The sequence below is a fragment of the Rattus norvegicus genome, chromosome 5, assembly GCF_021556685.1.
Source record: "Rattus norvegicus strain SHRSP/BbbUtx chromosome 5, alternate assembly SHRSP_T2T, whole genome shotgun sequence".
In the NCBI taxonomy this organism is placed as follows: domain Eukaryota; kingdom Metazoa; phylum Chordata; class Mammalia; order Rodentia; family Muridae; genus Rattus; species Rattus norvegicus.
This window is the reverse complement of record NC_141538.1, coordinates 163,036,871-163,060,266: the sequence shown is the minus strand read 5'-3', so window position 1 is coordinate 163,060,266 and position 23,396 is coordinate 163,036,871. Positions and strand designations below refer to the sequence as shown.

The window sequence follows — 23,396 nt, the reverse complement described above, 5'->3', positions numbered from 1 at the left end:
AATTCATGGGAAATATATATTTTTAAATTAAAAAAATTATTTTACATTGGTGTTCTGCCTCCATGTATGTCGGTATAAGGATGTCATCCCTCAGAAGTAGAATTACAGTTGTGTGCTGACGTGGGTGCTGGGATTTGAACAGTCCTCTTAACTGCTGACCCATATCTCCAGCTTGCCTGCCTGCCTGCCTGCCTGTCTGCTGTCTGTCTGTCTGTCTATCCACACACACACACACACACACACACGAATACACACATTTAATGAGACAATCCAGGGGTTGTGATTGTAGTCTGGTGGTAGATCATTGGCTTTGCAGGAGTGGATGGGAAATTAGGAAGGCATGAGTTTGAGGCCCACTATTTGGGGGAGGAGGGATAATGATGAAGTACTTGGCACATAGTGAGACCTCACCAAATGGTGGGTCCTGTCACTATCGTTTTTCAGCCTCAGCCTGTAAAGTTCTTGCTTACAACACAGTCATCACTGAATGGCTGTACTTGATGAGCTAGAGGCCATAGCTGGATGTGGCGACTTGCTCCTGTGACCCCAGTACCTGAGAGGATGAGGCAAGAAGGATTGCTGTGAGGTCAAGGCCAGTCTGGGGTATGTAGAGAGTTCTAGCTAGTCTGGGTGACACTGTGAAACTCTGTCCTTAATTACAAAAATTACATTATGTGTTGAAGTGCATAGGAGAGGACCTCTTGGTTTTGTCTGTAGGGCCTGGGGAAAGCTGGGGTAACTTTTGAGTGAGCTGAAAAGGGTTTCAGTGGACTGCACAGTAGTAACCACACTCTACAAAGAGTGGATCTCTGGAGCAGGGACTGGGAGCTTATAGATACAGTGGGATGTTTTGGAGTCAAAGTAAAGGCTTTGCGGGGCAGTGACTGCACATGCCACTTCTTGTTTTCTGAACCCCATTCAGCCTGGTCCTGTAAATAACCTGGGCAGAATGAAGAGAATCTGGCAGTCCACAGAGATGGCTGGGAAATGCCTGAATTCACCACAGTATTGGTGTATAGATCACTGGCCAGTGTGAGATAAGGAATTTAGGGGTGAGGCATCCATGAAAAAGCCGGAAAATCGTCTGCCTGGAAATCAGTGCGTGGCATTCTGGCTTCCAAAGTGTCTACCTCCTTTGGTGCTTTGATGCATGAGTCTTAGGAGCAATCCTTCCTAGCAGGGCAGGACCTTTCCCAGCAGAGCAGACTGTGGGCACACATTTGAGTGTGTGTGTGTGTGTGTGTGTGTGTGTATTGGGGGGGACACTAGTGTGTTTTCTGTAGTGAACCATTACTGTGTTTTTGCTGTTCCCTAGCTGTTGGCTTGCGCCAGGCTTCTGTTGCTTCTCTTTCCTTTTTCCTCCTGTGTTGTTTGTACTTCAGCCTCTTTAATGTTTTATGGTGTAAGTTCCTTCTACTTCAGAACAGTGCAGTGGCCAGGGATACCTAGGGACCACCTTGCCTTTGTGACTGATTAGCATATGGGAAAACATAGCCAGTCTCAGTTCAAATGAGAAAAGGGACGGGGCAAGGCTACACTGGAGCCCTTAGTTCTCAAGTGCAAGAACCTGCCTTCAATCACTAGTGCTATAAAAACAAAAACTTAAACTGTATTTGTCTATCTAAAAGTCATTTTCACCTAAGGAGAACATTTTCTGATTTATTCTCCTTTATGATAAATTTCTCTCCAACTGTTGAAATAGGTTTATTTTGCTTTAGGTTAGTTTTATGCAATGTGGGACCCCATGTGGGTTCCCCACTCCGCACCCCCCCCCCCCCAGAACAAAAAGACCTCATGCTTGGTTAGAACCTGCCAAACTGCTAGGTTTGATCTGTTCTTTAGAGTATTTATCTGGGAAAGTAAAATAAAGAAAGTAAAGAAGACCAACTTCTGTCTTAGGGTTTTACTGCTGTGAACAGACACCATGACCAAGGGAAGTCTTATAAAAGACAACATTTAATCGGGGCTGGCTCACAGGTTCAGAGGTTCAGAGGTTCAGTCCATTATCACCAAAGTGGGAGCAGGGCAGCATCCAGGCAGGCATGGTGCAGGAGGAGCTGAGAGTTCTACATCTTCATCTGAAGGCTGCTGGTGGAAGACTGGCTTTCAGCAGCTAGGGTGAGGGTCTTAAGATCACACCCACAGTGACACACCTACTCCAAAAAGGCCACATCTCCTAATAGTGCCACTCCTTGGCCCCCATCAGCTTATTCAAACATATGAGGCTATAGAGGCCACATGTAAACATAGCAAAATGCAAAATCCATTTAGTCCAACTTTCACAGTCCGCATAGTCTATAGCAGTCTCAACAATGTTAAAAGGCCAAACTTCAAGGTCTCTTCAGAGATTCATCCAATCACTTAACTGTAATTCCCAGAGCAAGACAGGAAACCATCCAGACAAACTCCAAACTCTGCGTCTCCATGTCTGATGTCAAAGTGCTCTTCAGATCTCCAACTCCCTTTTCATCTTTGTTGACCAAAACAAACTTCTTTCTCCTGTGCTGGTTCCACTCCCCGTTAGCAGCTTCCCTCAGCCGATAATCCATGGCTCTGGCATCTCAAATATCTTGGAGTTTCCCAGGCAACTTCAGTGTTACAATTTCAATGTCTGGGATGCACACATGATCTTCTCGGCTCCTCCAAAGGGGGCTGGCATCACTTCTCCAGCTCTGCCCTTTGTAGCACTCTAACCTTAGGTTGATCCACTCCTCTGTCACTGCTATTTTTGGTGGTCATCCCATGGTACTGGCATCTCCAATACCCTGGGGTCTTCCAGTGCAACTAGGCTTCACCAATAGCCTCTCACCCATATAAGGGTTCCACTACCAACCAATAGTGTCATGGACTGGGGGTAATCCTTTAATTCATGGGCTTTTGGGAGACGTTAGGATCCAAATGAGGGCAGAGCTGGATCTGGCTGCTTTGTCTTTGCATACCCGAGTTGGAGTCATCATGCATTCTGGCCCTGGCCTTCTGACCACTTATGCATCAAGGGGCAGAGAGGGTGACTGACTTTATTGTTTGTTTTATTATCTAATCTAATTTATCTATTGTGAAACAGGCTCTACAAACCCCTGGCTGTCCTAGAACTCACTCTATAGACCAGGCTAGCCTCATAGGAATTCATCTGCTTCTGCATCCCAAGTTCTGGAATAAAGGCATACGATATCATACCCACTTTCGGTTTTATTAACTAAACTATGCTCGTAAGCGTTTTGTGACCTATGCTCAATTATGGATGGGAGAAGGACATTGCTGAGGGCTGGGACTGACAACACTCTGAAGATTCTTGTGTTTTAACTTCAGGGATTCTGACTTGGGAGATTTAGGGGAGGGTCCAGGGGCCTGCATTGTATCTTAGAGAGTCAGATGATGTCAATCTTGTGAGAACTGTTAGCCTAAGCTGAGGGTCTGCAAATTAGCCATCAGGCCAAATCTGACCTGCGAGCTCAAGATGGCTATAATTAATTAATTAATTAATTAATTGTGGGTAAGTGTTTCTGCACATTCATAAGAGTATAAGTGGTCAGAGGACAACTTTTGGGAGTCTGTTTTCTCCTTGTACTATATGGATCCTGGGGATTGAACCGAGATTTTTTTTTTTTTTTTTTTTGGTTCTTTTTTTTTCGGAGCTGGGGACCGAACCCAGGGCCTTGCGCTTCCTAGGTAAGTGCTCTACCACTGAGCTAAATCCCCAGCCCCATGAACTGAGATTTTTAGGCTTGGCATTGATTGCCTTCCTCTGTTGAGCCATCTTGCTGTCCCCTATTTATTTATTTTTGAGACAGGATTTCATGTAATTAGTCTAGCCCAGGATTTCCTATACAATTATCTTACATTCCTGATCCTTTTTACTCTAACTTCAAGTGCTGGAATTCTATTCTTTTTTCTTTTTAAAAGACAGAGTCTGTAGCCCAGGCTGGCTTTGAACTCATTATGTAGCTGAGAATGACCTTTAACTTCTGATCCTCTCGTCTATACCTCTGGGTTGTGGGGTTACAGGAGTGTACTCCCATAGTGTTTTCTTTGATGGGGATTTGTTGCAGTAATAAATAAAAAAGCGGCGGAACCTCTGTCCACCAGCCATTCTAACAGGGCATCCTGTCAGGCCTCCCCACCCTCATTCACAGCTCTCTTGGCTGGTTCCCACCATACCAGGAATACACATCCCAATTCCTTGGTGGGCCCATTGCATCCAGCCACCATATACTCTCTTGAACTCAATTAAGTTACCACATGAAAGAACATGTCACACATTATCTTTGATCTGATTGATAAGATATAATTTGCCCATCTAGACATCTGTATACAACCATCCTTTAAGAATATTCATAATTGGGGTTGGGGATTTAGCTCAGTGGTAGAGCGCTTGCCTAGCAAGCGCAAGGCCCTGGGTTCGGTCCTCAGCTCCGAAAAAAAGAAAAAGAAAAAAAAAAAAGAATATTCATAATAGCCTGTAATATACACAGAGAGAAATCTTAACATCCACTGCCATGTTCTCAGCTCCCTCCTCCTCACTCCAGTCTCCCCTCTTCTCTAAAACTTTTCTCATCCAGTGACAGGCCCCATTCTATCCTGTACCTGCCTTCACCTGCATACCGATATCATCCTACGGGGGATCTGTAGCTGGACTTTGAATGCTTATTGAGTCCTTCTTTCTTCCACCCTTTTCCCACCCTTTTGATGCCCTAATACTAGCTAGGAGAGAACAAAGGATAGAGGGGAAAGGGGTAACATTATTATTAAACTACTTCCTGCTGATTAGGGGCATCAAGTTCCTTGAGTCAAGTTTGATCTTTGTCATGAGGATATCTTATTTGTTCTTGAATAGGAACACTTAACAAACTGCAAAGAACGACTACCAACATGAACCACCCACCAAGTGAAAACAACCCATCACACCTCTCAAGGTCCTAGCATTTATTTACCCTCAGAAAAGTCCCCAGAGTTCCAAAGGTCACACAGTCGCAGAAACTGCTGCTGGCAAAATCATGGCCCTGCTAGAGCATGAGGCAAATCATGGTCAGCTTCTGTGGATGATCTGAAGCAGCTCTGTATCCCATACCTGGGATTAAAATGAGACCAAATTCTTTTAAAATTTCTATGTTTATTTTTTTAAAAAACCAAAATGCCAAAATTGTCACTATAGGGATCAAATCCAGGATTTTGTGAGTGTTGAGTGACCATTTTACCAAGTAAACTAAACTCCTAAGTGTCTTGTTACGTTTTAAACCTTCTTTGAAAAAATAAACAAGCTGGTCATGTACCTTTAGTGTTGTTACTCAGAAGGTTAGGAGGGGGATGGTACACGCTCAGAAGCTTGAGGTCGGCCTGGGCAACATAGTGAGACCCAGAGTCAAGAAAGGAAAGCAAGTGCCGGCAAGATGTTCAGTAGGTAAAGACACTTAAAACCTGAGTTTTATCCCTGGCACGTGCATGGTGGAAGGAGAGAGCTGATTCACTGTCCTGTGAAATAGAGCCTGACATGTAGCATGTTTACTCTCTGGCCCATTACAGACACAGTAAGGGTCTTGCCTACATTGTTCAGGCTTCTGCACTTCACTGTCCTGTGTGCTTCACAGGGGGCAGTCAGATCAGTGCCACAGACAAAACTCTCAGCTGGTGGTGGCATTGCCATGGCTGCAACCTTCAGTGTTGTGTGCACAGCCAGCAGATCAGTCTTTGTTGGATGAACATTTATTTCTTGGTGTTTTGTTTTTAGGTGCTGTTGAGTTAGAAAACCTCCCGTTAAAGAAAGATGCCTTGAAAGAACTGGAATTGCCCTTTGAAGTCAAAGCTGGTATGTGGAACCAAAGGAGGGAGGAGGATGGGGGATCAAGGTGTATCAGTCTCACCCAAGTGCAGGCGGATCTGTGAGATGGAGGCCAACCTGGTCTATATAACAGGTTGCAGGCCAACCAGGACTGTGCAGTGAGACCCTTTCACAAACAGACAGACAGACAGACAGACAGACAGACAAATAAAACCTGCCTCAGAAAAGTCAGGGATTAGGGTTAGGGATGGAGTTCAGTGGTAGAGCATGTGCCTAACATGTACAGGACCTGGGATTCTATCCCTAGCACATGCAGGCATGCACGCACGCATCCTTAAACCCTCTTGCACACACAGAAAACCATAAGATCATAATAGTATCTATATGTCTTGTATTTTTACAACTGTTTTTATACTTTTGTTTATATATTTTTATAAACTTCTACAAAAGTATATATGTTTATATACTGAAAGAACCTCGCTCAAGTCTCAGGATGGCGCGCCCCAGGAAACACGAGAGACCAATCTTGATGTAAAAGCAAGAGGCCATTTAATAATAAGGAGCTCCGGGCTGACGCGTATCTCACGCAGGAGACAGAGGAGTCGAAGCTCAAAGTCAGGGGTTTATATAGGGAAGGCTAGGGGGTTTGGCGCAGTTACACACAATTGGCTAATTTCTGGCGCAGCTATAAGTGATTGGCTCATTTAAACATGGCAGTGAGATTACAGCACAGCAGGAGAGTACGTATTGACTGGAGCATACAGGATTTTAGAAGGTAGGCGAGTAGGGTTTGAAGGACATCTGGTTAAGGTGTGACTCTGAGTAAGCTGGGGGAGGTGCCTTTCTGCCAGATGGTTTGGGTCAGTCCTGATAACTCGGGCTGGTTCCTGCATTCCTTTTCTTTATCTTTATGGTCTGTTAGTCCTAGCGGCAGGGCGGGGCTGCCTGGACTTGCTTTTCACAGTGTTTAGCCCTGAGTTTGTGAATTTTGAAACTTATTCTTTTAATTTTATATTTTTAAACCTTAAATCTGTATAATTTTCCTTTCAATACTTTTTTTTTTCTTTTTTTCGGAGCTGGGGACCGAACCCAGGGCCTTGCGTTTGCTAGGCAAGTGCTCTACCACTGAGCTAAATCCCCAACCCCTGCTTATATACTTTTTATAAACTTTTATGTTTATATATTTGTGTATATGTGCATGTCTTTGCACTAGCAAAGACACTGACAGTTTGGAATCTGAAAACTTCAAGAATGCTGACAGTGGTTGCTTCCAGAAGATGATTCTTCAAACATTGAAGGATTAAGAGAAACTCTTTGGGGGAAAATTGACAGTTTTCTAATGTTTGTGAAAATCTAATTCTTTATGCCTTTTCATTGTAAAAATGTAAAAAATAAAATGCTGTCTTTTATCCCCTACTTGGTCCGGCACCGCAGTGCCTCAAGATATCTGCTAGATATCTTAAGTCTCAGTCAGCAAAGCCTCTCACCCGCTCTGCTCCATCCCATATCATACTGCTGAAGGCCTCTCTCCAAGCCTGGCAGCAACCTCTACCTATCTAGTTCCTAAGCAGGTTTCCATATCAGAAACACACATCCCAATTCCGCGGCAGCTCAATGTCTCTAGCTGCCGCACACTTTCTTACACTTAAATCACTACATGAAAGAACACACAATAACCTTTGACCCAATTGGTAAGATATAATTGCCCACCTAAATATACAAAGCCCTGTACACAACCATCCCTCAGGAACATTCATAACAACCTGTAAAGGTACAGTGTGGAATCTTAACCTCAGCCTCCATGTTCTCTTCTGCGCTTTTCTCATCCTTCCTGTCTCTTCCTCCTTTTTGTTCCTGTCTCCTCCCCTTCCCTCAAACTTTTCTCCCGCCCATCCTTCCTTCTTGTCCAATGACAGGCCTCGTTCTATTCTGTACCAGCCCTCACCTGTATTTTACAAATTAAATGGGGAGAAGGTTCTGACAAGTCACCTGAGTCCTGAGTAGTGACTAGCCTAGCGGTCCTTGGGGCAGCAGAATTAGCATCAAAATACAGATGACTCCAGGGCAAACCACAGCATCTTTTGTATTATCAAACTCATCCTTGTTTCTTACAAAAAGTCAGTAAGATGTGTGAAGTTCTGTTTTGCTGTCAGAATGCTTCTTATCCTTTTGCAAACTCCTTCAGTACTGCTTCTGTGGCCTGGCAGAGCAGAACATGCCTGTAACCCAGCATTTGGGAGGGAGAAGGAAGGTCAGGCATTCAAGCCCAACACAGTATGACCTTGTCTCAAACCAAACAAACAAATAACTGACACTCTACATTAATTCAAATGGGCATCTAGGTTTGGTTATAAGTCATATTTTCCTAGGGAAAGCTAATTTTTCATGATTTTTTTAATAAAATAATAAACATTTTCTCCTGCCCCTATGGTGCTAATTGAACGTAGGACTTTGTACATGTAGAGCAAGTATTCTATCACTGAGCTCAGAATGCACCTATATTCTTAATTTGCTCTTAGACTAGGCTGTCAGTCATTTAGTATTATCATTAGCAATACCACTGGTAAGACTGTGGTAATAGTCTTTGCTGAGCAAGCATGGATATATGAGGGCCATGGTTCCTTCCCCAGAGCCACACAAAACGGAAAACACCGTTCTCAATGCTCCACTCTTAACCTTGAGTTTTGAGACAAAGTCTCACTATGTAGCCCTGGCTGGCCTGATGCTCACTATGCAGATCAGGCTGGCCTAAACTCAGTATGTTACTGGGCTGGCTTCAAACTCACAGAGATTCTATCTCTGCCTTCCAAGTGCTGGGATTAAAGGCATGTGCCACCATGCTCAGTGAGATGTCTTTTTTTTTTTTTTTTTTTTTTGGTTCTTTTTTTCGGAGCTGGGGACCGAACCCAGGGCCTTGCGCTTCCTAGGCAAGCGCTCTACCGCTGAGCTAAATCCCCAACCCGAGATGTCTTTTATTATCTAGAGCTTAAAGGCTTGGCTAAAATAGAAGAAGTTGGGAAGTAAGCATATGCTACAGGCAAGGTAGCCGAGCCAAGTTTTTGTGAGCATTAGGTTTCTTTATCCATACACTGTGCTGTCTGTTCCGGTTTACAATGGGTCTGGTCAAGGTTAGATATGTAAGCATGATAATCCCAACAAATACCTACCAACCAGCCAGTTATTAACAAGAGATAAGTTCTGTGTCCAGGCTCTGCAGGTGGGTACCTAGGATACCTCTTAGGAATTCAAGATTGGTCCAGTGGGAACCACGTGTTTCCATAGTAGATAATCTATATTTGATATGAAAAAAACTCCGTGGGCATTTTCCAGCTTAATTCATTGTAGCTGATTGTCTTAGTTATGGCTTTACTGCTATGAAACGACATCATGACCAAGGCAACCCTTTTTTTTTTCTCCCAAGGCAACTCTTATAAGGACAACACTTAATTGGGGCTGGTTTATAGGTTCAGAGGTTCAGTCCATTATCTTCAAGGTGGGAACATGGCAGCATCTAGGCAGGCATGGTGCGGGAGGAGCTGAGAGTTCTACATCTGCATATTAAGGTTGCTAGCAGAATAGTGGCTTCCAGGCAGCTAGGATGAGAGTCTTAGAGCCCACACCCACAGTGACACACCTACTCCAACAGGGCCACACCTTCTAATTGTGCATGCCACTCCCTGGGCCGAGCATATACAAACCATCACATTGGTTCTTTTTAATTAATTACTTTATTTTAAGGTGGCTCTTACAGATCCTACACTTGTTTCACATATGTAGGAACCTGAATGGCTAGCCTTGAACTCAGTTTGTGATCCAGGCTGGCTTTACCTTGCCATTCCTCTGCCTTAGCCACCTGAGTGCTGGGATTACAGACCTGCACCACTACACCTGGCTTGCTCTTTTGTTGATTATTGACTTTTTAATTTTTTCTTCTGATGCTGGTGATGGAACCAGGGCCTTGCACTTCCAAGGCACAAGTTCTACCAGAGCTAAACGTCACGCTCCAAGGTGCTCCTGCTGGCCTTGGACTTATGATTCTCCTACCTTTGTGTCTTTATCATTTCCTACATGCACCACCACACTTGTCAGCTTTTTATTTTTTAATAAAATAAATAATGGTAAAAGCAATCTGTGTGCCTTAAAGGGAGCTAGAGCTACTTTGAGAGACCTGAGGAGTGTGCATGTGTCTAATGAGAGGACCCTTCTCCTTCCAGGCTTGATTGGGAAAGTGACCCTTCAGATTCCTTTCTACCGCCCCCATGTGGACCCTTGGGTGATCTCCATCTCCGGCCTCCATGTAATTGGTGCCCCTGAGAAAATCCAGGACTTCAATGATGAGAAGGAGAAGTTACTGGAGAGGGAGCGTAAGAAAGTTCTGCTTCAAGCCCTGGAGGAGAGATGGAAGGCAAGGCCCTATGCTTTGGGGGCGCCTGTGACATCCCCAACAGTGAAGCACTAGTCTCTGCTGACACGGGCTCTTTCCTTTGCAGAGTGAGCGGCGGCAGCAGAAGGGAGAATCATACTGGTATTCAGTCACTGCCTCGGTCGTCACAAGGATTGTGGAGAATATCGAGGTGAGTCCTGTCACCTCTATGAGGGCACATGAAGGGCTTCTGAGGTTTCACTGTGTTTTCGCTTCCGAGTTGCTTGTTTCTTGTGGGTTTAGCTGGTGCAGTGTTGGGGGCTGGCTGTTCAGGTGTGCCTTTTTAGATGTTGTTGCCAAAGGGAAAAACTGAAAGGCAAGTCCTGGCTTGTGAGACCGACACAGGTCTTTCTTGCTATAGCTGGTATGAGTAGGCGTTTTCCATTTCACTCCTCCTCCCCTTACCACACTTTCTTTTTGAATGTTGGAATCCCACTTGCTAAAGGATTTCTTACTTCAGAAGCCAAGTTATTTAGGTCTGGATGACTGGTTTCTGGGCAAGTCATCTAACCTCTCTGGTCATTGTGTTTTCATCTGCAAAATGAGAGGTGGGGTCCCCACTGCTTAGTGTGTGAGCTGTGACCTTGCACTGATGTGTCGTACTGCGTTTAATAGGCTGCAGTGCAGTGTGTATGTGTTTGACCATCAGGAGTGGGATCAGGGCATATGTGCACAATGCTTTATGTGCAGGTGTGTACATATTTTCTACAACAGGAATATTTTTTCTTATAAAGCATTGTTTTTTACATTTATTTATTTATGAGGGAGGGGGAGGTAGGGGCACATGTGGAAGTAAGAAGATTCCTTGTGACATTTGGTTCTCTTTTATTCTGTGGGTCCTGGGGATCAAACTCAGGTCCTCAGACTTGGCGGCCAGCACACTTGCCTGCCTAGCCTTTTGCTGACCCCAGAAATGTCTTTCCCCAGAGGGTGACTTATCTGTAGTGTAATCACAGGAATGGTGGGGCCTCTGCTTGGGGTGTTGCTGGTTGTGTGCACTCTCAGAGAAGCTAACTGCATGAGTGTGGCAAAAAGACACGCCGCCTACTGTGTACTCCTCCACTCCTCATCCTCCAGGTCTTATATCTTTTCTGTCTCTTCTTGCTTGATGGTCCTGAGCCTTGGAGGGGGTAACGTTGTACTTGTGCCATTTAGGACTGAGCACCCTAACCATCATTTTTTAACAAAGTTTTCGTGTGTGTGTGTGTGTGTGTGTGTGTGTGTGTGTGTGTGTGTACACGTACATACGTACATTTGGAAGTCAGAGGACAGCTTGCACAATTTGGTTTTCTTCTACACGGGTCCTAGGGATTGATCTCAGATCATCAGTCTTGGTGGCCAGTGCCTTTACCCATGGGACCACCTCACTGGTCCATATTATGATTTTTGCCATCAATAGTAAGCACTGGTTTCCTCACGTTGGCCTCAATACCATGATGGTAATATTAGTATGGTGATAACTTATTGTTTGACTTTCTTTTCCCCTTTTCTGTGGTGCGTGTGGTTTATGTTTGTGCATGCACACAAGTTTGCAGAATATGAAGGCCAAAGCAGTGTATCAGGTGTCTTCGTCTGTTGCTCTCTACCTTATTGCCTTGAGACAGAGTCTCTGCTTGGGTTACAGCTTACCATTTTTACTGGCTGATCTGATCACCAAGGTTCTGGGATCTGTCTGTCTCTGTCATGTCAGTGCTGGCATTACAGGCAAGTGTAGCCGCCATCCATGCCTGACTTTCTGTGTGGGTGCTGTAGACTTGAACTCAGATCCTCATGCTTGCAAAACAAGAATTCTTCTCACCGAGTCATTTCCCTGGCCTTGTTTGTATTTTAGTAATGGCTAATGAAGCTAAACAAACACTTTTCTTGGCCACATACATTTATCTTTTCCCTCTGTTTTATAGTGCCGAGGGCTAAATCCAGGTCCTTGCATATGATAAACACGCACTCAACTTTTGAGCTATGTACAGGCTCCATTATTATCTTTTACTCACCAAAGCAGAGTATCTTCTCTCACTCACAGGAGTAAGAAGAATTAAACACATATGGAGATTCACCCAGACCTTATGAGTCTTGCAGGTGTTCCTGGGCTCAGATTCCTAGAAAGAGAAGAAAAGCAGGAGCAGTTATGTTGATTCAGTGGTGTTATTCATTTGTTTTCTCTCTCCTCTTTAAAAAAAATCAATTTATAGTTATTATATGTGTGAGCGTGGTGGGGGTATGTGCACAGGTCAGAGGACACTGTGGTGTTTGTTTTCCTTTCATATTTATGAGGGTTCTGGGCATTGAACTGATATTGCTAGGCTATGTGGCTGCTGAACCATCTCTCTGGGCCCTGGTATTGTTGTGGTTAAATGTTTACATTGTCTTCTAGAAAGGCTTGATTACAGCCTTCCTGACATAATATTCATCATAGTGATCTGTTATTCTTGAGTGGTTTGTGATCATGTTACCTTGGAATTTTCAGCACACTGATATCTGTGTGTAGATGCCCTCTGTCCTTGGCCCCCACGTATAGGATTTTACCGGCAAGAATTATTTAAATATATTTTCCCTTTCTTTTCCCTTTGCAGTTAAAAATTCAAGATGTCCATTTGCGTTTTGAAGATGGTCTGACCAATCCCTCTCATCCTTTTGCATTTGGCATCTGCATTAAGAATGTTTCCATGCAGAATGCTGCAAATGAGCCTGTGAGTATGAGATCTGACCAAAGACAAGAGTAAAACTCCATGCTGGGAGGCCTGGGACTCCGCCCTCTGTCCTTGAGTGCTATGTAAGCAGTGTGCTGCTACTTTGCCTTGCTATGTGTGTGTCTTATATGTAGGTAACTAAAGTTAATTTACTGGGAAGAGGAAACAGTTGCTTTTCATTGGTCTATTCTATCACTTTGGTTTTATACATAAAGAAGCTGAGGTGGGAGGAAACTCCTTCTGCTCTCAGTTTCACTCTCTGCCTGGGAATGTCTGTGACAGTTTCCACACTGTCTCTTTTCGTAAAGCTATTATGTGTCATGTCTGTGGTGCTTTATACTTGCCTGATAAAATGCTGATTCTCCATATACACTTGGTTGGGTTTTTTTGAGACAGGGTTTTATTATCGTCTTCCAGGATGGCTACCATCTTAATTGTATTTCCTGTTCTACAGTCAGATAACACCCCACTCCATAAAATAGAATAAATGTCATTGTTGTTGTTTAAGACAGGGTTTTTCTGGGTAGCCCTGGGTGCCCTAGAACTAGCTCTGTAGACCAGGCTGGCCTTGAACTCACAGAGATCTATCTGTCTCTGCCTCTGGAGCCCAGGATTAAAGGTGTACACCACCACAGCTCTGCAAGAGTAAATGATCTCTTGGGCAGGGCCATGGAGGTTGACATTGTCAGCAAATACAGTAAAACTTAGCAGCTTATTTCAAAGTTTGAGATGGCCTCATGGAGCATAGGCCAACCTTGATTTGTAATTTACTACATAGCCAGATATCTCTTTAGATTTCTGGTCCTCTTGTCTTCCTTATTTTCCAAGTTCTGGGAATTACTTGTGTGCCCACCACATGCCAGGCTTAGAATCCTTTAATTTTTGTTTCCTAGGACAATTGTTTAAAGGCTTTTGAGCCTTTGTGTGCTTGTGCATCTGGGACCCACTTCAGGTCTCTGCAGGCACTGACTACATACAATGTACAGACATTCATTCAGGCAAAATCTCCATTCATATAAAATATAAGCAGGATGTGGTGGTACATGCCTTTAATTCCAGTACCCAGGAGGCAGAGGCAGTCAGATCTCTAGTCTGGTCTATATAGTGAGTTCTAGGCCAGCCAAGGGCTACATAGTGATGCCCTGCCTCAGAACAGAACAAAGCAAAGCAAAGCAAAACAAAACTGAAGGTAAAAACAAGAAAGCTGTAGCACTGTATCCTCTGCTTCTGGAGAAATGTGAAACTAAGAAGCCCGAGGCTTCTGAAACTCTGAGGATCAGTGCGTCCGCACTACCCTCCACTTAATGGTTCCTTGTCCTATAGATGCCGCGTGCTGGTCTCTGTGTCTAGATTCGCAAGTCCTTCTCTCCTGTGTCCTTTTCTTTTTACAAAGACCCCATTCATTCACTTTGCCTACACTCATCCAGCATGGCTTTGCAATAACCTGATTCTGTCTGCGCAGACGGTGTTTACAAATAAGGACATACTCATCCTTGTGGTTGATGGGGACTTCTTGGAAGAGGACACTGTCCGAACTGATAACCCTTATAATATTCCAAGATAGTTTCTCTATACTTAAGTGACTTCCACTTCAAATACGTGTTCATGCACATGTACCCATACTGTTTTTCTACCATTCAAGAGTTCTAGTTCAGAAATGCAATCACTGTACCCTGAAGATATCAGGCCTTTTGTGCTGATTTACAGGTATTTTGATACTCATCTGCCCAATGCTATTTTCTGTTTGTTTGCTCATAGCATCTTAGATATCCATTGCTGCTTCTGTATAACTAAAAATATTTGTGCATGCTGATATTGCCAATTGATTGTATTTATTTATTTATTTAATACCTACTTACTCATTCAGGTGGGGCCTTATGTACCTCTGGCTTTCTTGGAACTCACTACCAAGGCTGGCCTTGAACTCACAGAGATCAACCTGCCTTGCCTCTTAGTTTAAGCTGTACAAGAGTAGACTGTTTTCCTTCAGGATTGCATCTCTTGCCCCTTGCAGAATGCCTGATGTGTAAACAACAGTTATATCTGAAATTAAAGGCCATCATCCTGTGTCTTCCCCTTTCTTCTCTCAGGTACAGAAACTAATGCGAAAAAAACGATTAGATGTGGCTGAGTTCAGTATCTACTGGGATGTCAATTGCACTTTATTGGGGGATTTGCCTCAAGCGGAGCTGCAGGTATGTTCTGCTTTGGGGCTTCTGTGTAAGATGGCTTTGAGGCTCATGGTGCAGCGACCCTGGTTTGCAGGCGGTTGTCCCCTGTGTCCGTGTCGACAAGCATCTTCTCTCTTGAGTCTGCCTGAGGAGCTTCTCGAGTCTGAAGGTTTCAACTTCAGATGCACATTAGCTTGTGTGTTTAACTTGGATCAGGTTACTTGGTGACTTTTGTTCATGTGTCTCTTTTTCATGTAAAGTTGTTCTTTAATTTAATTAATTAAGTGTATTAGTATTTAGTAATCACTAATTTAACACATTCAGTTAATATTAATAAAATTATAAATACCAATGGACTGAATTATTAATAGAAAGTTTAATTATTAAATACCAATTAATTTAATGTTCAATTAATAAATATATTAATTAAATTAATTTTGAGGCAGGGTCTCTCTACGTAGCCCTGGCTATCCTAGAATTCAGCTATGTAGAACAGGCTGTCCTAGAACTCACAGAGATCTGCTTACCTCTATCTTCCAAGTGCTTCTACTAATGGTACATGCATTGCCATGCCCAGCTAAAGTTCTTTTTTTAAGATGTGTCTGTTTGTCTAATTCCTTGCTTACTGCTGTGTGCCTGTGACACACAGTGGTCAACATTTTGTTGGTCAGTTGGAACTGAACATGAAGGTTTTGAGTGAACAGAGCAGGGCATCAGGTCAGTTTTTTATGGAGGGGTCATCCTGCTTGGGTTTCTCCTTAAACATTACCATGGTGGTATTCCTGTAAGACACTTATATAGATAGACAGTGTCACTGCTTGGGAAGGACTGAGAAAAAGCCTAACTTAGTCTTTTTGTAAAGAAACTGTAGGTACTTTAGTGAAATGGAGAAAAATGGTTTCCCCAGTTCCAGGTGGCATAAAGTGGATTAGGTAACATTGATGCTATGACCGAGCCCATGGCTGAATTCCCAGTACTGTAGAAGGTAACAGACAGGAAGTTGGTCCGTGTATAGCCAGTGTTCTGTGACACAGGAGGCCATGGCCAGGAGCATGGAGAGTCGCAGTCACCACTACATCTTGGAGCCTGTATGCGCATCTGCCCTCTTGAAAAGGAACTGCTCCAAGGAGCCTCTGAGGTCCCGGCACAGCCCGAGGATTGAATGTGATATTCAACTGGAGACCATTCCCTTGAAGCTGTCTCAGGTACCATGTTCTTTCCAGAGGCTCAGGTCCCCTGCTGGGAGCTGGAGCAAAGGAAAACCTGCCCCTGGGCAGTGTCCTCAGCATTGTTTGACCCCAGACTGTTAGGTGTAAACCCACGTGGCATCATATGGGGAAACTGAGCTCAGGCCCACTTTATGTGGATTTTGGTTGGGTACTTTTTGGGTGCTGAGCAAAGAACACGGGAGAACTGAGGCCATCAAAGTGCCTCCTGCTGATGCTTCGGTCACTGGCGTCCATCTCAGCAGATTAAGTGATGACTTGTTCTTGCGGTCTTGACTGAGCCACAATCCCCAATTCTGTCCTAATCCAGTATCTCTTACTCTAACAAAGCTGCAGTACCGGCAGATCATGGCATTCCTCAAGGAGCTGGAACGAAAGGAGAGGCAGGTGAAATTCCGGAAGTGGAAACCCAAAGTGGCTGTGTCCAAGAAGTAAGGGCACCTCTCCATGTCACCCATAAAGAGTGCATGCTCCCCCTGCCCCTTCTGTACATGAGGCTGCAGAAGAAAGGGCAGTTGGTTTAACTTTGATGCAGTTAGCGAGGTTTTAACATGTGTGACTGTATTATCCATAAAGAAATAGAAATAGAAAAAATATTTGGGACAAAAAGGGCACAAAATGCCTGTTGTTATTATTGATTTTCTTGTTGTCTCTCTGCTGCGGTAAGAGCCACCCTTAGAATGAGGGTAGGGAAACTCAGAAGACCTGGCTTTCACTCAGCAGGCAGACCGCTGTTGCGTGCTGCACCTTCTTGTGTGCAGCACCTTTCAAGCCCCTTAGTCTGTCCTTAGTCTGTTTGGCTGCATTATGTAAGCTGCGTTCTCTGCTTCCAGAGCAAACATCGATTCTCTTCCTTAAAATATATTTGAATTTAAATTATGTTTAAGCTTATGTGTGTATACACATGAAAGCACGAGCCCATAGAGGCGGGAAGAGGGTATAGATTGAAGCTGGGATTAAAGGCCATTGTAAGCCTCTGTGGTTCCTGGGAACTGAACTCTGGTCCGCTCTAAGAACAGTATGATTTATTTGTGTTAGAGTCTTTTTATGTAACCCTTGATGTCCTGGAACTCCCTGTGTAGAGCAGGTTATCATCAAACTCCTGGATCTGCCTGCCTTTGCTTCTTGAGTGGTGGGATCAAAGATGTGTGCCTCCATGCCCAGCCTCAGCGTGTGCTTTACTGCTGCCATCTCTTCTGCCCCATAAAGCCTCTCTTCATGTTATCGTGATTAAGTGTGACCAGTCTGACTTGTTAACCCTTTTAAAAGACCTCACGTATTTCCATGTATGTCTTCAGTTGACATCTGTAATGGTCAAATGTGTGGTGATTATGTCAAGATGGCTCTTGCCTTATTGCCATCAGTGATTTCCTCCCTGGAGAGGACTGCTCTGGTGAGGCCTGTTGGTTACATGCTGTGCTGTTATTGACACACACACTGTGTACTTCAGTGTTCTTTGGCAGCAGATTCACTCTTCTGCATATTGAGTTTAGCTTAATGTTAAAATGGACCCAAGACAGAGACAGTGGGCTAATAGGAGAAATTTACTTAGTCAAGGGCGAGCAGTGTTCTGGATTGTCCTGGATGAAGAATATTGCCCTGGTTTTTCCGGAAGGAGTAACATACTGTCCTGAATTGTTGCAGTTGTCGAGAATGGTGGTATTTTGCCCTGAACGCTAATTTGTATGAGATCAGAGAGCAGAGGAAGTGCTGTACCTGGGATTTCCTGTTGCATCGTGCCCGAGATGCTGTGTTTTACACTGACAGATATTTCAACAAGTTAAAAGGAGGCGTGCTGTCTGCAGATGACAAGGTGAGTGGACTACTTGCTTAGTATTTTTTTCTTGGTGTGTTTTTTTCTTGGTTGGTTTTGAGACAGCATTCATGTAGCCCAGCCCATTTCATGTAGCTGTCCTCAAGATTATGTGCAGCTGAGGCTAGTTTTGAAGGCCTTATCCTCCTGCTTCTACTTCCACAGTCCTGACATTACAGGCATGAGCCACTACACTTAGCTAAGAATGTTCTCTCATAGGTTGAAAAAAACAGCTGAGTCTCTGAAGACGTAGGCCAGTGTCAGGCTCAGTAGAGTTGGGACTTCTTGGAAGGTAGTACACTTCATCTTGGCCAGAAGTATGCTTCATCCTGCTCCCTGAGGGGATGCCCATGATCTTGCCAGGCCACTCCTGGTACAGTTTTATGTATGTACCAGGGAGAATTTCACGGACTCATCAGTGTTTCTTCCAGTCCTGAACCTAGTCTGTTAGTCTTTGACTAATTTTTGTGGATTTTGGCCTACATTTTCTGTAATCCTAGTTGACTTGATTGACCTTGGACTTCTTGGTGATAGAGGTAAAGCCAGAGCAGGTACCACAGGTGAGAAGGCGATTCTTATCTGAGTCCCCTGCAGGCTAGATACCCTAGAACCAGCCCTGCCAGGTGCCGGTCTCCACCTCACCCCTTCCTGCATCTGTCTTCTTTTCTTTCCCAGTGAAAGGGAAGGCAATCGGCTGCTTTGCTCCTTCATTGTTTTGATTTTGTGACCATTCTCTACATTATGGCTCAGGTTATTTTTGATGGATGGTTGCTTTTGTTGAATTTTATAAGAAAAAAGGAACAGTTCTCTACTGGATGATCCCCAGCAGTCATGCTGAACCCCTGAATTCTCACCCTTCCTGCTGCAAGCTGAAGTCATGGTCCTCACTTGCTTATTGCTGTGTTCAGTGGTGTCTGACATGACTACTGACAATGGGCACCTTGTGAAAAGGATGGGCTACATCAGACATTTTGTTCTGAATAGCTTTCTTGAAGGCAGAGGCAGGATACCTTGAGAAGGATCTGAATCATCACTGTTGAGGTGACCGAGTGACAGCAGCTCTGTGAGGTGTGGGCCACACTTACAGTGTGTCCTTCTACTGTTAGGAAATATGACATTGTTTAGGATGGGTAACTTTACTTTCTAAAAATGATAATAATAGTTCTTGCTACTACTCTTTAGTAACTAGTAAGAAACATGTTGAAATGATCACACCTTTGTTAATTGTGAATACGAAGGAGCTGGGCCAACATGCATACATGCATGAGCTTGGACCTCAGCTTCCTCTTGGAAGGTGGGAACTCTGCTTCCTTTGATCTCATGAGCTAATGTGTAAGGCTGCTTGTGATTTGAGTCAGTGCTGTGCAGAGCAGGATGCCTCAGCAGCCACCCACTGAAGCAAATTATGTTCTCATTGCTCTGTTTGCTCCAACTGGTTCTAGTGGAGTTTTTGAGAACAAGTAACAAATGCTGGGTTGTAGAAAACCCCATTGAAACCAGAGGCAGCTTGCACGACACTTGTTAATGTCCCATTTCTCAACCTTCAGGGAGGGGTTGTGGCCAGTTTATTGATGAGGCTGCTCACTTTGTCCAGTGCTGCAGTGTCTGAGTTTTATTTTGTCCCAAACAGGAGGAGATGTGTCGAATTGAGGAGGAACAGAGCTTTGAGGAATTGAAGATTCTGCGTGAACTTGTTCATGATAGATTTTACAAGCAAGAGGAGCTAGCAGAGGTAAGAAATCTGCGTAGGAAGGGTCATTTGTTCCCAGCACACCCTGAGCCCTTCGGTGTTGACGTGCTTGTGCTCCTGTCAGGACACATGGCAACCCATGGCACATCACAGCATCTGTCCATGGCTCTTCATGCCTGCCTCTTTGTGATTACACAGAGTCTTCGAGAGCCTCAGTTTGATTCTCCGGGAGCCTCACCTGGTGACCCAGATGGCAGCGGAGGCAGTGGGATGCTGCAGTACTTGCAGTCCTGGTTTCCAGGGTGGGGTGGCTGGTATGGACAGCAGAGCCCTGAAGGGAAAGTGGCAGAAGGACTGACAGCAGAGTCACATGAGCACTGGATGCCTGAAGATATCTTGGGTAGGTTGGGATCCCATTTGCAGCCAAGCTTTCAGCCAGAGTGGAGGGTTAGGTCCTAAACGTTATTCCATTCTTTGTGCAAAAGCTTGATAGGTCATTTACAGACTTAAAGGTTACGTTTGGACAGCAGTCTCATAGAGGTAGAGGGAAGGCACATCTGGAAGAGACTTTATGGACATTGTCATTCTTTGTACATTATTTAGACAGGTCCAAATGGCAGCTATTGTTAGAGAACTAAATCTGAGCTTGATCACAAACAAACTCTGAGGCTTGATGGCCGTGCAGAGGCCCTGTACAGTCCTATGATACTAGTGTGGGCACTAGCTGAGTTAAATTGCATTGGTCACATCAGCCTCAAGTGTCACACTGCCTGCTAGTCACATGTGGGTTGTGGCCATGGCTATTTAGTCCTCTCTGACTTCCGGTTGTTGTCTAAAGAAGGGAAACCTGGTTCAACAGCATCATCCCAGCCAGGGGATCTGGTCTTGCTCTCTGTATGTTCTCTTAAGCCCATTTTCCCATACATGTAGGCACCGAGGAGTTCTTTGACCCCACTGCAGATGCTTCATGTATGAATACCTACACAAAGAGAGATCACGTCTTTGCCAAGCTGAATGTGCAGCTACAGCGGGGCACTGTGACTCTCTTGCACCAGGAGCGGGGCGCTGCTCATGCCAACGAGAGTGCGTTCATGCAGCTCGAGTTCTCAGGTACTGCTCAGAGCCAGCTCTGCCCTCTCAGTGCCAAAGCACTATCTGTTCTTGTCATCTGTGTTGTTTAGAGTCTGGATGTAAAGGTGTGTAACCCCCGCCCCCCACACACACTTCATTCTTTCTTACACTTCTCAGGGCCACCTGCCTAGGGGTGTCACGATTCACCGAGTATGGGGGACCTCCCATAACCATCGCTGATAAGAAAATGCCTGACAAGGTTGCCTATAGCCAATCTTATGGAAGCATTTTCTCCATTGTGGCCCTCTTTTCAGTATCAATTTGTATCAAATTGACAAAAAACAAAACAAAACAAAATAACCAGGACAGGACCCAGCACCTCTAATTTCTGAGGGTACCTATGTGTAACACACACACACACACACACCCCTCCAAACCCAAAAGAGTCTCAGAATGCTTCAAACTATAGGGAGAGTGCAGGCTAGGTGTCTGTGAGGTCATAATCATCACACTTACCAGCTGATCATTATGTAAACCTGCCTTCCCCGGTGTGAGTGTGTCTGCACATCTTGTTTAATGTGTATCTGCACTGGTTCATTGACACTGAGCTCGTGGTCTGTAGTACTTACTGTAGCTGACCTAAAGCATTTCTTTTCTTTTTTTCTTTTCTTTTTTTTTTTTTTTTTTTTGGAGCTGGGGACCGGACCCAGGGCTTTGCGCTTGCTAGGCAAGCGCTCTATCACTGAGCTAAATCCCCAACCAAAACATTTCTTATGTAAAGCATGTATCAGCCTCTTCCAGTATACACACTGGACTGTACTTGAGCATTTGATTCATTCTGAATTAACTAATAATTTACTATTAGTTAAATTTATTAATTCATTTTATGGTGCTAGGGATTGAACTCAGGGACTTGCACGTACCAGGTAAGTGCATTGCCACTGAGCTTAACCCTGGCCCTACTGGGTTATTTTACACAGGAAAATCGTACGCATATCACATAAAAACAAAAGAAGGTCCTAAATAAACAAGGAATAGGACACATTTTATAGAATGAGAAGTCACGTTCGGAGGCAGTGCACTGTCTAGTTGAAGTCACCTGGGGCATGCACATTGGATGACTTAGTCCTTCAGCTACTCGTTGTCTGAATGACCATAGAGGTGCTATGAGTATCATTTGGGTTTGCAAGTGTATTTCAGAGAGCAGGGAAACATGATCATCCAGAATGGTATTGATCAATTTTTTTTTTCTGTGACTGAATTAAAGAGATATGAGTAAATGAACAGATGTTGGCTTGGACATCTCATGTTTTATGGCAGCTTATCTGAGATGCTTTGGTAGTCTAAAAATGTTTTAGACAGACAGACAGACAGACCGACAGACAGGCAGAGGCTTACTGCTCTGACTTCATAATCCTGAGAGCTGAACTGTCATAAACTTAAATGAGATAGCAGATTGCTTCAACATACTTGTGAAGGCTCTACTTAAAATTCATTGTGAGGTGAGACGTGGTGTGCACCTTTAAATCCAGCATTCAAGAGGCAGAGATACGTGGGTGGATCTCTCTGAGTTTTAGGTTATGCATAGAGTACTAGGCCTGTCAGGACTACATAGTAAGAGCCTGTCTCAAAACAAAAACCAAAACAGTTCACTCTACTGAGAAACCTCCTAAAGTCTTTGTATGCTTATGTAGACAGACAGGTGTGTGTGTGTGTGTGTGTGTGTGTGTGTGTGTGTGTACGTACACGTGCACGCGCATATGTATATTCAAATTTCATGAAAAACACTTCCTAGAGTCACATAGTTTGTTGTAAAATAAGTGCATTATTTGTAGGTATAAAGCACATTAGGCCTTAGAACGTAATACTGTCTCTTACATTTATCTCTTATAGATGTAAAACTTCTAGCAGAGTCTCTTCCCCGAAGAAACTCCTCCTTGCTTTTAGTTCGGTTGGGTGGACTGTTCCTCCGAGACCTGGCTACGGAAGGAACCATGTTTCCTCTTCTGGTCTTCCCCAATCCGGTATGTACGGCAGTGGCGTGCCTAGCACACGTCAGTGTGTGCTGCAGTGGTATGGTTAGCACACATGTGTGTCAATGTGCACTGCATTGGCATGGCTAGCACACGTGTGTGTCAGTGAATTACGTCTATTTTAGGAAGTCAGAAGTCCTGTTAATTGGACTTATTTTGACATGTGATGATTGGAGTCAGCCTGGGACTAGGTCCTCTGTTAGAGAGGAAATACTAGTGAGCTGTGTGGCTCTGCATTTCCTCGCCATGCTGTGGCCACTGTGGATATGTCTGTCTACCTGGGGATAATGTCAGGAACACCACTCGTGCTTTCTGTACGTCAGGGTTGACAGTTGAGTCTCTTCCATGGCTCACAGCCCTGCTCATAACTTGCTGTGCTAATGTGAAATCCCATCTTTCTAGGAGTCAGAGGAGAACTACCTTCAGTCCCTTATATCAGTTCAGATTTATATGTAATATCCTTTACCAACCAGGGGATCTCTGCTCTATAGTCAAACACATAGTCT

General features: G+C 44.2%; 1 protein-coding gene across 10 annotated transcripts in view; it reads left to right on the top strand.

The window, feature by feature from the left end:
- Vps13d (vacuolar protein sorting 13 homolog D) overlaps nt 1-23,396 on the top strand; it is a 225,412-nt gene that overhangs the window by 9,622 nt on the left and 192,394 nt on the right. For 8 of the 10 annotated variants that reach the window (XR_015619775.1, XR_015619774.1, XR_015619773.1 and 5 more), the window contains 12 exon segments: nt 5,726-5,803; nt 9,991-10,181; nt 10,267-10,350; nt 12,770-12,886; nt 14,977-15,081; nt 16,092-16,262; nt 16,614-16,714; nt 17,928-18,096; nt 19,727-19,828; nt 19,985-20,186; nt 20,717-20,896; nt 22,751-22,881. Coding sequence is in view for 7 of the 10 variants with exons in the window: in NM_001395589.2 (NP_001382518.1) it covers nt 5,726-5,803; nt 9,991-10,181; nt 10,267-10,350; nt 12,770-12,886; nt 14,977-15,081; nt 16,092-16,262; nt 16,614-16,714; nt 17,928-18,096; nt 19,727-19,828; nt 19,985-20,186; nt 20,717-20,896; nt 22,751-22,881 (1,631 nt within the window). In the remaining 3 variants the exon portion in view is untranslated. 10 annotated transcript variants of the gene reach the window in all.